The sequence below is a fragment of the Dipodomys ordii genome, unplaced genomic scaffold, assembly GCF_000151885.1.
Source record: "Dipodomys ordii isolate 6190 unplaced genomic scaffold, Dord_2.0 Scaffold15, whole genome shotgun sequence".
NCBI lineage: Eukaryota > Metazoa > Chordata > Mammalia > Rodentia > Heteromyidae > Dipodomys > Dipodomys ordii.
In genome coordinates, this window is record NW_012267231.1 from 9,773,517 (window position 1) to 9,791,025 (window position 17,509).

A 17,509-nucleotide genomic window follows, 5' to 3' on the forward strand; every position below is an offset into this window, starting at 1 on the left:
TGCAATACCTATCAATATTCCAACCTCATCCTTCAATGAAATAGAAGAAGCAATCCAAAAATTCATATGGAACAATAAAAAGACCCCAAATAGCAAAAACGATCCTTAACAGAAAGAACAGTGCTGGAGGAATATCAATACCAAATTCCAATCTCTACTATGAAGCCATAGTAATTAAAACAGCTTGGTACTGGCACAAGAACACACCTGAGGACCAACGGAATAGAACTGAAGACCCAGATATGAACCCACAGACCTATAGCTACCTAATCTTCGATAAGGGAGCTAAAAAATTAGAATGGAGGAAAGACATCCTCTTCAGTAAATGGTGCTGGCAAAATTGGTTAATCACCTGTAGAAAACTAAAGCTAGATCCTTATATATCACTCTGCACCAGAAACAACTCCAAATGGATCAAAGACCTCAAAGTCAAAGCAGACACTCTGAAAACATTACAGCACGGAATAGGAGAAACCCTAGGGCTCCTTGGCACCGGCCGAAATTTTCTTAATAGAGACCCAGAAACACAACAAATCAAAGAAAGGTCGGACAAATGGGATTGCATAAAACTGCAGAGCTTCTGCAAGGCAAAGGACATAGCTAGCAAGATAATAGAAAGCCCATGAACTGGGAGAAGATCTTCACTAGCCATACAATGGACAAAGGTCTCATATATAAAATATATTTAGAACTCAAAAAATTAAATCCCCCAACCACTCCTCAAATGAACTGCCTGATAAATAAGTGGGCTAAAGACTTAAAAAGAAACTTCTCTGAAGAGGAAATAAGAAAGGCCAATAGACACACGAAATGCTCAACCTCTCTAGTCATAAAAAAAATGCAAATCAACATTGAGATTCCACCTTATCCCAGTTAGAATGGCTATAATCAAGAAATCTAATAATAACAGATGCTGGAGGGGATGTGGCCAAAAGGGAACCCTACTGCATTGTTGGTGAGAATGTAAACTTGTTCAGCTGCTTTGGAAAGCAGTATGGAGGTTCCTCAAAAGACTCCACATAAAGCTCCCCTATGACCCAGCAATCTCACTTTTGGGCATTTACCCAAACGACCACAAACAAGGCTATACTAAAGCTACCAGCACAACTATGTTTATCGCAGCATTATTTACCATAGCTAAGTTATGGAACCCACCCAGATACCCCTCAGTAGATGAAAGGATCAAGAAAATGTGGTATATATACAAAATGGAATTCTATGCCTCCATCAGAAAGAAAGATATCACCCCATTTGTTAGGAAATGGAAAGACTTGGAAAAAATTATATTAAGTGAAGTAAGCCAGGCCCAAAGAAACATAGGTCCCATGGTTTCCCTTATTTGCAATAACTAGTATATGTCTAGGACAAGCAGAAAAGGTCAAAAGCTATGTATATATGACCATATAAGATGATGTTAAATGAAATGAATCCCGAGACAGGGACACAAGTGGTTTTTTCTTGTTTGCTATTGTTTTTAACATACTTATAATGTACTATGTGATTTTTTTGTTTCTTTGGTATGTTCCTCTCCCACAGTATAACCCCTGTTTTCACTGTATTTGATTCTGTTGTTCTGCATCTTGTATATACATTTTTCTAATTTGGGGAGGGGAAGGGAAAAAACAAAATGCTTACATAGGGATACAGGTTGATCCATTGTAACAATGAGACATACAACTATGTTGAGAATGAACTTTATAACTTGGCAGGGAGGGAGGAGTTGGGGAGGGAAGAGATGGTAGGGGAAAAACAAAGGAGGAGGTAACAATACTCGATAGGAAATGTACTCATTACCTTACTCATGTAATTGTAACCCCTCTGTACAGTATCTTTACAATAAAAAATATATTAAAAAAAAGAAGAGGCTGAAAGGTAGGAAGATAACCACCCTGTGGAAGCCAGACACCATGAAAACGTGCTGCCATGAATAAGCTACCACTCAGGACAGATTTCCTTTTCTTAAAATTTCTCTGCTCCATAAGTATAAATTACAAGGTGCAGAATCAGTAAATAGTCAAGTACCAGTATTTATCACAACTTCTAATGTTCACAATCACTCTGTGTGTGTGTGTGTGTGTGTGTGTGTGTGTATCTGTGTGTGTGGAGGTGCCAGAGTTGGTATGGAGGACAAAGGTAAAGGGTAAGGGGAGAAAGTTTCCTTACATCTCACAGGACGTAGGGAGGTCCAGCCTCCTTCCTAACCCATGGGTCCATCAGAGGCTCACTTATCTGGCCCACAGCAGCCGTGGGGCCTGGTAGAGGCCATTGAATAATATGAGTGGGAGGTGAGATTCACATATATCACAGACATTTCCTCAGCTCATTTTATTCTCAACTCCAAGTTGGTTTGGAACTATGGGATTTCCTCATCATCTTAGCTTTCCATCAGATTGAAAAGCTATCCTCATCTACATGCATCTGGAGTAATTCTTCCTTAAGTGATTGTGTTTCACTAGTTTTGAAAATTGTAACTTAAACATCTCAAGCAGAAAATACTAAGAAAAAGATCCTTCCTTTCACTCCGTGGTCCTAAGTGATACTGGGCTCTTCTGAGTTTTCTGTCTATCAATACCATCATTCCCTCCCCCTTACCCCCCGCCAAAAAAAAAGGAAAAAAAGAATCAAAGCTGTACTAAGTAAATCCAACTTAGAGACCGAATCTGACCTTTAATATCTAGTCTGTTTTGATCATGGCTGAGTAAATATCTGAGTAAACAGGATGTGCATTTTTTGTTCACACATCAAATGGTGCTTTTACTTGAAAAGACTGAAATGCGCTTTGATTTCTTTTTGTGTTGGTACAGGGGTTTGAACTCAGGGCCTCATATTCTTGCTTAGCTCTTTTTGAACAAGTCTAGCACTCTACCACTGGAGCCACACCTCTAGTTCCCATTTCGATTTCTTGCTGATGAATTATTTCCAACTATCTTATGGACTATGAGGTTATTTTTTCCCACCAATAACTTTAGCCTAAGACATTTTTTTTTGTCTCAGCTAAGAGTCATAAAATTGAGATATCCAATTAAAGTACTTTCTAGAATGTTCTTATAGTTTCTAATCCACCCAATGTATTTTCTTTCAGCATGATTACTGATACATTTTTGACTGAATATCTTTAAGAGTTAACTGGTCTGTGCTTTATGTACTTTTATTAATTGCAGAGAGTGCAGTGATCAATAGATCACACAGACCAGAATCACTAAATCATTTCATCTCTCATGAACATTTTCTTCCATTTTGGACATGGCCAAATACTGTGCAGGTGATATGACCGTCAGGTCATGGAACTCTTTTGCCCTGGGTGGGAGGGAGGTCAGGGCTGAGTGGGAGGTGGGGAGTTGATGAGGAGCTCCATTACCTTCCAGCAGATCTCTAGCCAGACCAGGTTCTGCTCCCGTGGACCGAACAAAGTCTGACAGGACTGCGTCCATATCAAGCGTCATAGGATCATGTAGAAGTGCTGCCCAGCACTCGGCCGAGGTGGGGTTTGGAAGCAGGCTAGAAACCATCCATCTGCAAGAGACAAGAGAGGGCATCTCATTATGGAGAGCGCTGGACCTGAGAGCAGCCACACATGGGCAGCCAGCCACCGCCACCAACTTTTGAGCAGCTTTTGAATTGCTTGGGGAGGATGGCTGCCGCATTCCTCATGGAAGATATTCCATCATAAACATCCAACTAAAGTATCATTCCTCTGTACATGCCAGCCAACTCGGGGTGCTAGGGTCTGTATGTCTGTGTGTCTTCTCCGCCCTCCACTTTATATGCTGAGACCTAACTTCCAGGTGACGTCAGGAGGCGGGGCCTGTGGGAGGTGACCAGGTTGTGAGGGTGGAGGCCTCATGATGGGATTCGTGCCCTCAAAAGAGCGATCCTTGCTCCTTCTTTCATGTGAGGACAGCAAGAAGGTGCCATCTGTTAGCCAGGAAGTGCCATATAACAAACATGCCGGTGCCTTGATCCGGGACTGTAAGCCTCTAGGACTGTGAGAAATAACTTCCTGTTGTGTTTAAGCCTCTTGGTTTGTGGGATTTTATAATAGCGGCCCCCATGGACCAAGGCAAGGGAATATTACTAATGCCAAAGTCTTCCATGTCACCTGTCAATTCTAACAACCACCAATAGGGAAAGAAAATAAAGACTGGATTGTTTGAAACAATCAAACATATGGAGAGGGTAAATTTAGCAAAATGAGATTTCTAATTCTCCTCTGAGTTATAGCGATATGTAACTGCGTTAACCTCCCCATTATGTGCATTTCCCTACATCCCTAAGCCCTCCCTTGGCTATTAGGGGAGACTCTGGGGTCAGCAAACTTGCTGAAGATGACTTCTAAAATTAATCTGCTGTCTCCCTGAGAGTTATCATACTCAGGGTAATAGCCCAACAAAATTCACAAGGAAGTCAGGTTTCCTAAGAACGATTACAATCAGAGGACTACACTGGCATCCAGGAGCTGGACTGTGGGCTGTCTGCAAGAGCCAATTGCTAGGGAAAAGCAGCCTTTACCAGCAATACAAGGGTAGCTCTTATCAGTAAAGCAGTCTGGGGGACCACCATTGGTTTCAGTCATGGCTGATAAAGTACAAATGTACCCCAAAGTGTGCAGATGAGAGGTCATCACCCCTATGGCCCATAGTAGGCCTCTACTTGTTTTTGTAAATGAAGTTTTATTGGAACACAATCATGTCTTTACATAATGACTATAGTAGCTTTATACATGGTTTGCTTTGGTAGTAAAAAGCTCCACCCCCCACCCCCACGAATGTATTTACTTACTATTTGGGTCTTTATAGAAAAAGCCTGTTGACTCTAAGAGGGAAACCTTTATGCTAGTGGGTATGTCATTAATTTTTCACCCCGTGAGTGAGTTTAAATTTCCTCTAGTGGTGAATGGCCTTTGTTTCTTCTTAGGTGATAGCTACAGCTGGTCTGTGCTCAGTGGATGGGCCTCTGCGGCACTTGCTGGAGCTTTAGAATCAGCATGTTAGTCTAATGTGAACCCAGATTTACCTATGACCAACTGTGTCAGGTTGGTTCAACCTCTCAGGTCAACCTGTGCCTCTGTCAGAAGGCAACAAATAAAAGAGGCTCGCGTCACGACAAAGACCAGAGGAGCTATGTCTTTGGGCAAAGAAGGCTGGAGTCTTGGGCTATCCATTGCCATTACACCGTCTTGCACACGGCTACCATCTGGTTGGTAGAGTTAAAAAGTAAGAACATGATTTGACCTGATGTATATGGTACCAATTAGGAAATTGCCTTCTTCCTTCCCTCCATTCACTAGAACTTCGGCCCAGAGAGTGTCTTCTTTGGTCACTGCCACCTGGGGGAGAAACCAGAGAACAAGGTCTTGTTATTCTCCTTATCTTAGAGACCAGGCTTGGGTGTCACATGGAAAATGTGCTTTGTTTCCTTGATACAGGAGTCTACATCTGGGGCGGGGCCAACTGCTCGACGCAGGCCCTCTGCCTCCCGGGGTGCTCCAGGTGCTCGCTCGCTGGCCAGCTGGCCTTCACCTCCCACATTTCACTGAGCAACTGCATTTCAATGAGTGTACAGTGTCACATTATCGAGCTGTCAGAAACGTTACGAGTAATCATCACATCAGTGCATTCAATCTCAGTTACCGTGGTAAAATGTATATAATGTGAAATCTACCATTTAACGATTGTAAAGCTCACAGTTCAGCGAGATTTCGAGTGCTTTCCCACTGTTGTGCAGTCATCACCGCCATCTCTCTCCAGAAGGGTTTCATCTTTCTGAATTGAAAACATTTTATTAAATTCTCCCTTCTCCAGTCCCTGGCAACTTTTATTTTGTCTCTGAATTTGATGACTCTAGGTACCTCATATAATGGAATCACACAGCGTTTTCCTTTTGTGTCTGGCTCATTGCATTTAGTATCATGTCTTCAAGGTTCATCCCATTGTTATAGCCAGGCTCAGAATTCCCTTGCTCTTCAAGTCTGAGTGATATTCCATTCTGTGTATATGCCACCATCCAACCACTAGGTTCATCTGGTTGCTGGGACTCATGAGATCTCATCTGTTTGGTGACCCTGATGGGTATCTACCAACAAAAGATTGAAGACTTGTACTCACATCTATTCTCTATCTGTCCCTAGTGCAAGGTACATGCAGATGAAAGAAAGGATGTGCTTAAAATGAATGTGTGTGGCTAGAAGCTACTGTGCAAATCTGCCTCAACACATTGCTCTTTAGTCTAACAGTGCTACCACTACCACAGCCAAGACCTCACTTTTGTACCCCCAAGATGATGGGGGAACAGCTGCATGAATGGAGACCCTGGATCCTGATCTCCTCAGGCCCTCACCCTGCTGCTCCATGGCCAAAGTGTACTATTGTGCCTTGTTGGTTTTAGTGGCTCGAGTCTGTTTCCATGTCTAGCTTCTGTTTCTTTGCCTACCTATTCATCCTGGCATTTTGACAGATTATCTCTGAGACTTGGCATCCAACCTGGGGGAGTGGGGTGTCAAGTTGTCTCCTTGTGACTTTGTGAGGAAGCAGCAGCACTGTGTGGGGACTGGGGATGGCTCTGGAATCAATCCTGGGGCTGAAGTGTCTTTGCCACTTACTGTCTGTATGCCTTAGGCAGGCTACTTTGCCTCTCTGTGCCTGTTTCTCAAGCCATAGACATGGAATAATAACAGTATCACAGGGATGAAATTTTAGGTATTGGGGTGTTAAAGTGTATGGGTCCAGACTACATATACAGTAAGCACCAGCCATTGCTGAATTCTCTGCAGGGACCCTAGATCTTCCCTTTTCAAGTGTCCACTGAACACATTTTTTTTTCTTACACTGTTTTCCAGAGTCTGGAGTTTATTGATGGCTCCTATTGTGTCCTGTGGCCTTTGTACCTCCTGTAAATTTGCACTTGATGAGATGCAGGCTCAGTTTTGGGCTCATTTTGGTACTATCTTTTCTATCAAGTGATACCGAATGTTTAACTATCTCCGCTTGTGATAGAAGCAGCCACTCATGACCATTACCTAGAACAACCAGCAGTTCATTATGAGCAGCACAGACTGATAGCCGAATTGCTTCCTTCCTTCTCCATTTATCAGCTGGAATTCTTTTTTTTTTTTTTGGGTCCGGTCGTGGGGCCTGAACTCTAGGCCTGGGCGCTGTCCCTCAGCTCTTCAGCTCAAGGCTAGCGTTCTACCACTTGAGCCACAGCGCCACTTCCGGCTTTTTTCTTTTTTCTTATGTGGTGCTGAGGAATCGAACCCAGGGCCTCGAGCATGCAAGGCAAGCGCTCTACCACTGAGCCACCTTCCCAGCCCCTCAGCTGGAATTCTTATATAGGAAAAAAACTTGCACTCATCTCCATTTGGTCATCCAGTGACAGATTTCAAGTAGAAAAGGCAAGATAAATGCTTTGTTTACCACTTTTTACCTCATTTTATTGGATGAATTGGCATGTTAGGTTTCTCCAATGATTGTCAACTTGTTTCCTTTCTTTAAAAAATATCCTTTTCACTGAGTGCTGGTACTCACACTTGTAATCCTAGCTACTCAGGAGGCTGAGATCTGAGGATCAAGGTTCAAAGCCAACCCAGGCAGGGAAGTCTGTGGGACTTTTATCTCCAGTTAACCAACAATAAGCAAGAAGTGGAACTGTGGCTAAAGTGGCAGAGTGCCATTCTTGAGTGTAAAAGCTAAGGGACAGTATCCAGGTTCTGAGTTCAAGCCCCACTACCAGCACATGCACACACACACACACACACACACACACACACACACACACACACACACAAAGTTGTTTCCAGTGGTGAATTGCTTCCAAGCATACGTAAGGCACTGCAAAGAAAATCATTTTGTACTCATGGATTTGAACATGTTTGACACATTTCCATCCACCCAATACATAAGTAGTTGTCATCTTTACTGGTAGTTCAATTTGTCTCTTTTTACCCAATGAGAGCCTCTTCTAGGTGACTCCAGCATCCTGGGCCAAGTCACCTTGACCTCGGTATGGCCATCAAGGGGTGACAAGATGGTTCAGACTCTTTCTGTCCATTATGTTAGATCTAGGATCTGACATTTCTTCAAGGAACCCTGAGTCTTCTTTTTAATGAACATGTTGTTATTATTATTTTTTAAGACTACAGTCTGGGAGCTTCGTGTGCCCAATAATACCAGATTAGTCATTGTTTGTAGTGGATGGAACCATACAATATGCTTGTTTCAAGACAAAATACCTCTTGTATTTCTTCAAAGCAAATGGAAGACTTCAGGGTTTTTTCAGTCTCACTAATTGTTTTATACATGGATTTTCCTAATCCTTATTTGAAAGAATACCAGGGATGACAGAATATTATACAATTACTCCTATGATATACACAATAATAAACCACAAATACCAATATGACGATTACTACAAAGTTTCAAGTTTGCTGCTTATTTATAGTATCTATTTCTTTGGCCTTAAGTATATCCCACTATGGAGAAATAAACTAATGTATTAAAAAAAAACCCAAAACTTTGGGCCAGGCACTGGTGGCTCATGTCTGTAATCCTAGGTTCTCAAGAGGCCAAGACCAAGAGGATTGTGGTTTGAAGCCAACCTGGGCAGACAGATCTGTGAGACTTTCTCCAATTAACCAATAAAAGTCCAGACTAGAGGTCTGGCTTTGCTGAAATCTTCAGATTTCAGCCTCCTAAGTAGCTAGAATTGCAAATGTGAGCCCTAGCTGCTTGCCTGAGCTTTTGGGTTTTGAGCAATTCACAGGTGAGAAATATTTTCTCACTGTATTTTTAATCTGCATTTCTCTTATTATATGTGAAATTGAGCATTTCAACAATGCCTAAGAACCTTTACCATTTGAAGTTTTATAAACTATATGGTTCTCTAGCGAATTCCCTCATTCAAATACTGTTTTGGACTTTTTTTCCCTACAAGTATTAGCTCATTATATATTCAGGATAACAATTGTTCCTCTAGAATAAATTAGGAATTGATAAAAAAGTCTTTCTGTGATTGATATCTCTCCTCTAGAATAAATTAGGAATTGATAAAAAAATCTTTCTGTGATTGATATCTCTCTATGTCAGTGTTAAATTCAGCTTGTTAAATTTTAAGATGCTTTATGTTGACATTGTTAGTTTTATCCTCACCTCCACTCATACCTGAGCTCCTCCCCACCCTAGAGATCACGCCATACAGCTGGCCACTCCCTCTCTCTGCCCAGATCCACCTGTGAACACATTTACCCCACTTGCATCCCCCCTCCCCAGACCTACTTGCCACCGGGATAGGGACAGATGCCATGAACTCCCTCTCCGGGGGAGATATGGCCCCTCTAATAAACCTTATAATAATCTTTCTCCTGTGCCTGCCTGCCTCTGCGTGGTCCCCTGGGATGGTCGGGAAGGATTCCTACAGACATCATGCATTAGACGAATCTATGAGTTTATGTGCAACTGTTGTCAGGTTTTACAGTTAGCATTATACCCCTAAATAAGAAAGCTTAAAGTTTTCTTTTCCTGTTCAGCATTCAGCAATTACATGAGTAGTACTGGGGGCATCTGGTACTTGGATGCTTGGTGGATTTCCTAGAAAAGCAACTGTTTTTTTCTGTTTCCTTTGTAGGTGGAGCTCTCCTACAACTTGAACTTTTTATCCCATGGGAATCACTCTTTTACAGAGACAGTAAGTTTCTATCTCTATAGAGGTCAATTAAAAAAAATGCCAGTCCTTGAATTTGAATTCATGGCTTAGGTGCTGCTCCTCAAGCTTTCTTGCTCAAGGTCAGCATTCTACCACTTGAGTCACAGCTTCATTTCCAGCTTTTCTTTTGATTGTTAACTGGAGATAAGAGTCTCAAAAACTTTCCTTCCTGGGGCTGGCTTCAAATTGAGATCCTCAGATCTCAGTCTCCTGAATCATTAAGATTACAGGAGTGAGCCACTGGCGCCCAGCATAGGAGTCAATTTCATAAGATTGTATTTCCTAGATATTTATCCATTTTCAATAAAACCTAGTTAAAATAATTAACTATTCAAAAGTTCCCACAGGCCAAAATCTTCTCTTTATCTAAGTGAGAAAAATAAAATTCTAGTAATCACAGAACATTCTCAGATAACACCGCTGTCTTATGTGCTTTCTGGGTAAGGTCACTCCTCATATGGATGACAAGTCCACAGGGTGAGTAGCTTTGCTCAACTTTACAGAAGCTCAGAGATTCCAGTGGTGGAGTTAGGATTTACACGCAGACCTGCTTTGATCCAAAGGTCACCACTGCTCCATCAATGTTGTCCTTTTACAACACAACAGTGTGTTATCAAAACTTCTCAGGCTAAAATGCCCCGTGCTTTGAAATACATTATGTGCATAGATGCATGGTTGGAAGGAAAACATTTCCTTACTTGGTCCTGTTTCACCTTTCATGATTTTCTCTCAGTATGGAAAGATGGAACAAATACTTCTCTGAAAATATGATTATTTGGGGGTAACAGGATCAACTGAGGTCTTCTCTTGTGAGTGCTGAAATGCTTGACTTACCAATGTCAAATCAAATTCTTCCAGGGCTCTTAAAAAGAGAGCAGGTATATACCTGTCATCAAAGCCCCGGGCTCATCACAAAGAGTTAAAAGATTGCTCTTGCTGTGTCACCTCCTGCCTTGAACTCACATAAAGATAAGACAATTCTTAAAGGATCCACAAGGAATAGCAATTATGAATTCTGCAGAAAAAGACTTGACTCAAAGTGAACTTCATAGGGGCATGAAACATGGCAACATCTGTTCTGACTAATAAGAACCATGACCTTGTAATCATGTAACATATTCCAGCTCTGGAGTGCACACCTTCCAAGGAGTCTGGTGTCAGAGGCATTACCTCATTCTTGGAATCTGCAGCCGAGATGCCCTGCACCATTCGAAATGTCTAGTGCTGGAGGGCGGGGAAGGCTCCCTTGTTTTGGAAGATTTATGTTTTTATTCTCTAGGCTCAGAAATGTAGCTGTTACATAAAATACGTGTCTGAATCAGACCAGTGTGCCCTCAACAAAGGCTTAAAAGGATCCAAACAACTCACTAATCAGCTTTATACTTCTATTGATTCTGTCATTTTATTCAGCTTTTTATCTGGGTAAAGATACAAGGGGAAAATAGCCTGATAGGTCCGGTTCTTTTCAAATCTTCCTGCTGTCACTGTTAGGTGAGGGAATACCTTGAGCAGCGCTCTGTCCTCAGTTTACCTCCTCCTTCTCTGTGAGGCCTTCCCTGGAAGGCAGAGTGCATAGTTTTTATTTTATTTACAACAAGTTGGAATATATCATGTGTTAACTAAATATGCGGAACAAAAGGAAAGTGAAAATCCTAAACCTGACTTTCTACTCTAGTCCAGCGGCAGACATGAAAACCACAAATCAACTAAGGTTGGAATAAAGAAGTGGAAGGTATGGCTCGAGTGGCAGAGCACTAGCCTTGAGTAAAATTGAAGCAGTAGCTTGAGGCTCTGAGTTCAAGCCCCAGTACCGTCACACACAAGGAAGAATATTGGAATATATACAATGATGTTGTTTATAAGCAACTGCTTTGGCACAGGCAGGGTTTCTGAAGTGTAAGGATTTTGTCTTGAACTGGTTTCTTTTCAAGATGGAATTAAGACATGCCTCAGACTGTTTAAGAAATAGCAGAAAGTGTGGGTATATTTTGAGATTACTTGTGTACTGCTCATCTTATTTCAAAGTCACCTTATGTAAATACACTTTACCCTATTCGAACTAGCCAATCCCAAGCAGTTGAACCTGAGTTCGACCAGTCTGAGCAAAGGGGCGGGGCCTGCTGTGTTAGGTATAAATAGAGGGGCAGCCTGCCTGTTCTTGTCTGCCAGATTTTGGGCTGATGGTGTACCCATCTGCAGAAGTAAATGTTGCCTTGCCAGAAAAAAAAGTATTGTTCATAAGCATATCCATCAGAATTTGAGAACAGTCCTCTCACTCTGTCAGATGATATAAAGAAGGCTAAAATGAGGATGTTTTGGTGGTGGTGGTGGTAGTCAGTGTTGGGGATGGAACCAAGGGCCTTGAACAGTCAAAGTAAGCATTCTGTCACTGAGCTACCTCCTCATACCTAAATGAACTTTTATAAAAGTTTCTTTCTCTTTCTTTGTCTGTCTGTCTGTCTGTTTCGCTAGACCAAACCTAGGTCTTTATGCATGCTACCCAAGTGCTCTGTCACTGAGCTACAGCCCTGGCCCCAAATGAATTTCTGAGAAGCAGTTGGGGAGGTTAAAAAGGGACTTTCTAGGCTGACAACATGAGCAGAGAATCAAAGACCTCTGCATGCGTAGGAGGGCTGGTGGCCATGAAGGCTGTAGGTAAGTCCTAGGACCAGCTAGCTGGACCATCAGGTTGAGAAGCCATGATGGCCTTACGTCCAGTGAGTGTTCCTGAGGACCGAAGTGACATGAACGATGTGAGCTCCAGGAAAATGAACAAAGGTGTAAAGATTTTGGTAGAGAGTAAGGGATGTAAAGCTCTAGTTTTTGGGGTTGCCCAGTCTCTACCCTCCAGCCTACTGCAGGTAGAACCTTGGCTTGTCAAGGAACAGTAGAATCCATGCATTCTAAAGAGGGTAGACAGCATTTCTAGCACCAGCAATGGTATCAATGGTCAAAGCCACTCGAGGGAACTCTCATTGCCTTGGGATCTCCAAGATTCAGTCTACCTGATGGAAAAGGACATCAACTGGGTCTGGTTTATGAGAAAGCATCTGCTCACCTGATAGAAAGGGGCATGCTGAACTGGAATAGTCCTTTCCCACATTGGTTTCCCTCACTTTTTTTTTTCAGCCACCGGGCTTGAACTCAGGGTCTAGATGCCATCCTTGAGCTTTTCTGCTCAAGGTGAGTGCTCTATTACTTTGAGCTACAGCTCCACTTCTGATTTTCTGGTGGTTTACTGGGGATGAGTCTCATGGATTTTCCTGCCCTAGCTAGGTTTGAACCAGGATCCTCAGATCTCAGCCTCCAGAGTAGCTAGGATTACAAGTGTGAGCCACCAGCACCTGACCCATTCTTTGTGTTTTAAGGAAGGGAGTAACTGGAGATAAGAGTCTGATGGACTTTTCTGTCCCAACTGGCTTTGAACCAGGATCCTTAGATCTCAGCCTCCTGAGTTGCTAGAATTACAGGCATGAGCCACCAGCACTTGGCTCATTCTTTGTGTTTTAACAAAGGAAGTAATATCTGAAAGTACACTCACCATCTTGTAATGATGGTGTGTGAAGCATACCATGGTTGAGTGGAACAGAACCACCATCCCCATGGGATCACTGCACATTTGTAGTATCTTTGGGCTTCTATTTTTGCATATAAATGATATGTCTCATTAAAAGATGAAAGTAGATAAGTAGGAAGTCAAAACTAGAAAAGAAAAAGAGAGAGAAAGGGTAGGCCAATGCTGTCATACCAGTCAATATGCAAAGGTGACAATGGAACAAGGTAAATTGAGGAGAGGGCTGGGGTTGGGAGAGATGGGACAGAATTATGAAAGAGGTGACACTGATGCTGAACTGAAACCCCTTCGTACAACTACATAAAGATAATAAAAAGTAAAATGAGGAAAAATTATTTATAGATATGGATGTAAAACTTCAAATAAATGGTGAGTGAGTGAGCTCAAGTTGTAGAAAAAGATGTACAAAGACACAGAAGGTCTTGAAGCTTCAGAGACTGCCTTGTCTTGAGTCCTTCGTGGCAGAGGTCACTGAGTAGAGGGAGGGAAGTGTGGTGAGGGTGAGGGTTGATGTGTGGGAGTTCTTGGATTGGCCGAAGTCATCCCTGGATTGCCTCACGCCAGACTCCCATGAGAAAGAAGTTCCCACAGTCCTGATGGCAACGTAATATGGGGAAAAACTGTATGTTCATCTCAAAAAAAATGCCCCAAAGCCCACATTTGCTCATTATACCAATTCAAAACAAACCAGGAATAGAAGGAACTTTCTTTGACTTACTAAAGGCTATTGAGTCTAAACCTATAGGAATAAGCAGACCTAATAATGAAAATTTGACAAGAGCTTCCATTAAAGTTCAGAACAAGGGTGGGGACAAATGAAATTTTTGAATGGCTGGACAAGCTCATCACATGAAAATCAATACTTCTTCCAGATGCCCAAATTAGCCAATGGAACATTCTGAAAACAATAAAACAAAGATTCATTTTATAGTAGCCAACACCAAAAGAATGTTCTATAAATCAGATAGAGGAAATGACGATAATAAGAGACACTTATTTTGTTCTTTTTGCAGAAAACAATAGTTCTTTGCGGAGGGATAGAAAGAGAATTTAGTGTACAGATGGGAAGACTATATTTTAAAAGATGGCAGTCCTTCTCATATTTATTATTGAATGCATTCAACACAGGATTGTTCATTGAGAAACAGTTCGTAAAACTTAGGGAAATAAATCAGCAGGAAATTCCAAGACACTTTTGGTAAGGAACAAAGGAGATGCAGAAGTTGGTTGTTTTCATCACCATGCATGAAAGTACTCTGATAAAGCTGCAGGAAGAAAGAGTCAGAGCTGTGTGGAAGAGGAAATGCAGGTCTGTGCATATGTGTGCATGTGTGTGTGTACGCATGCACACGTGTCTTCATGTGTGTGCATGCATGCATGAGAGCATGTGTGTGTTGTGTGAGACAGGAGAAGGTCCTTGTATATAATCATGGATGATGTCCTTAATGTCCTAGCTAAGACACAATCCCTTTCTTCTTCATTACCAGATAGTTACTTTCCTCCATGGCTACATCATTTGCAGCCGCTGTAACAAGCCATGATTGGTAAGTGAATCGTGACATTGCTAGTCTTTGCTCTCACAGTTTTGCTTCCATCCAGGTGGACAGTACTTATCTTTTCACAGCTCCTGAAAAACCAGAGGAAGTCTGCCAGACTCCTTCTGGCAAATATTTCGCTTTCCTAACAAAAGGAAGGCATGCATAAAACTCTCCTTTTTTCTCCCTTCACCTTCAAGTGAGGTGACTTGAGAGCCTGTGCCAGTCTGAGGCTATGAGAGAAATATCAAGAGAACTTCAAAGATGTTGCCTGACATCAACAAGCAGCCATGTCAATGACAGCACCAGCAACAGAATGTCCTAGGAAAATGTCAAAACACATCTTCAGTGGAGTCTCTGATGGTCTCCTCTGTCCTTTGAGGCTGGGTGATGGCTACTGTTATAATCTGTAGCATGACAAATGGTGGGGGGAATCCCCAAATCTATGAGAACTCTATGGAGAAGTACCACACTACAAAATAAGCTAGAAATCCATTTGGAAAAGGTAGAGTTATGATTCCCTGCATCGTGGCACAGATCAACAAATTCTATGGGGAATACTTAAGGGATGGAACTGTACTTTACCTTATTTATTTATTTTTATCTCTTAAGGATCAATATTGCAAGCATATTAGAGAGAAAAACACCTATATGTGGGCATGCTGATAACCTTGCGGTGGGAAAGTATGTTTCTCTTCCTTTTGCTACTGTATCATAGAGCTTGACATAGAGGAGGGCCTTGATCCCATCTGTTAGCTTCCCTCCCTCCTTCCCTTCCTCTTTCCTTTCTTCATTCTCTCCTTCCTTCATTTATCCACTCTTAAAATCAAGTGTTATTAACAGAACCCTGGCTGAATGTTATAGGCCACAGATACATCCCACATCAGGAATGGTCTCTACATTCTAAGGCCACCGGGTCTGATGGTTAAAACAATTAAAGGAGTAGTTGCTTCCTCTAGGGCTTAGTACTATGAGAGAGACATCAGGGTGAGGAAGTTGTGGGACAGTGAGGAAAGGAATGAGACAGCCTGTGAAGATGTGATATCCCATCTGCAAACCACAGTAGGACTAGATATTGTGCAAAGAAGTACAGGGTTGGGCTTTATGTGAGTGTATGTGTATGGGGTAGGCTATGGGCAATAACAGCAGAGGCAAGCGGACAGAGGAAACGGCATATGCACAGACTTGGAGAACATTTCTCCAGCAGGGAGAGCCGCAAGGAGTTTAGTACTTTCAGATGTAAGAGACCAAAGATGACCTAGAAAAGTGGGTAGATGGACTGTGCTTATGCATTGTAAGCTACCACAGTTAAGATGCCAGTTGTTTCCTAATTCATTTATGAATCTAATATGATCAGAGTCATTACCCCAGCAGGATAATGCTTTGTAGATATAAGCAATGCAGATTCTAATAGTTGTATGCATAACTGTGAAGTAGGTTAGCCATAACAATATGGAAAAATAGCAATGTTGGGGAACTTATAGTACGTGAATTTAAGATGCCATATAAACCTATAGTGCAAAATAGGGCAGGAAAAAGGGAACTGATTTTTGGCCAAGGTACAAAAGTAAATCCAATGGAAAAAGGACAGTCTTTTCAGTACATGGTGCTGGAAGAAATGGACATGAACATGCAAACTATAAAATAGGATAAACTCAACTTCCTTTTCATACCTATGTAAAAATCAACTCTATATGGATTAAGCTCTTACGCATTTGTGTTTCGGTATTAGAATGTGATTGTATACATGTAATATGCTTTGTCTGTGTGCACATATCCATATGATCTTGTAGCAGTGTAGGAGTGTGTGCTTACGTGTGTAAGCTTCTGTGTGTTGGTGTTATGAGTGTCTGTGTGAGTGTCTACACTGTTTGTGAGTGAATATACATGCATGTGCACGTAAATGTGCCTCAGTGCATGTATATACACGTGTGCATGTGTGTATGCACATGCTTGTGTGGATCAGTATACAATGCAAGTGAAGGGAGTTTGTGCACATGTGCACACATGCATGTGTGCACTATGTACATGTGCGCGGCATACATTTTCATAGCCGTGTGAGTGGTGAAGGAGGAGATGGGGAAGTGTGTCTAACATTTGGACAGAAGTTCCTGTGGGCTGAGCATTTACACTTGGAAATTTCCAGCCTACTTACAGTAAGTGGAACCGTGAGAATAGATGCAGTAGCTGGTTTCCATTTTTTAAAAAAAGAATTTAAATTTCATATGCACAGGAGAATTTCAGCTTTGGAGCTTTTTAATTGACTCATCTTAGTTGAATATTTACATATGTCAGTGACTGGTAAAATTCAGTGTTTAAATATCTCTTTCTTCAAGGAGAACAAGCCATTTTATATAAATGAATGAATGAATGAATAATATATTAAAGGCATCCACAAACATTCATCATCATGACTGACTGAACATTTTAAGCAGATACCATCAAGATAGATGGATTTTTAAGAATCCAATCAGATTTCTATAATACCCTGGCAATTTTAGGAACTAACAGGTGAACCTATTAAATGTTTCCTTCTTTACTTAGCTGAAATTTTCACTTGTTAAGTCATTAGAAACACCTGCACAAACACAAATCTGGGCAAACATTCTACAAAGTTTATTTGCAGTCTCTGTTTCTCCTTCCTTCCCTTCCTTCCTTCCTTCTTTCCTTCCTTCCTTCCTTCCTTCCTTCCTTCCTTCCTTCC

General features: G+C 41.7%; 1 protein-coding gene across 1 annotated transcript in view; it reads right to left on the bottom strand.

Annotated features, from left to right (window-relative positions):
• Nucleotides 1-17,509, bottom strand: part of Otud7a (OTU deubiquitinase 7A) — an 82,324-nt gene that overhangs the window by 58,243 nt on the left and 6,572 nt on the right. Inside the window, exons 2-3 of the mRNA XM_013011901.1 lie at nt 5,232-5,326; nt 3,359-3,513 (exon numbers count right to left, since the gene is read on the bottom strand). Of these exons, the coding sequence (XP_012867355.1) occupies nt 3,359-3,509 (151 nt within the window). The 5' untranslated portion in view covers nt 3,510-3,513; nt 5,232-5,326. The remainder of the gene's footprint in view (nt 1-3,358; nt 3,514-5,231; nt 5,327-17,509) is intronic.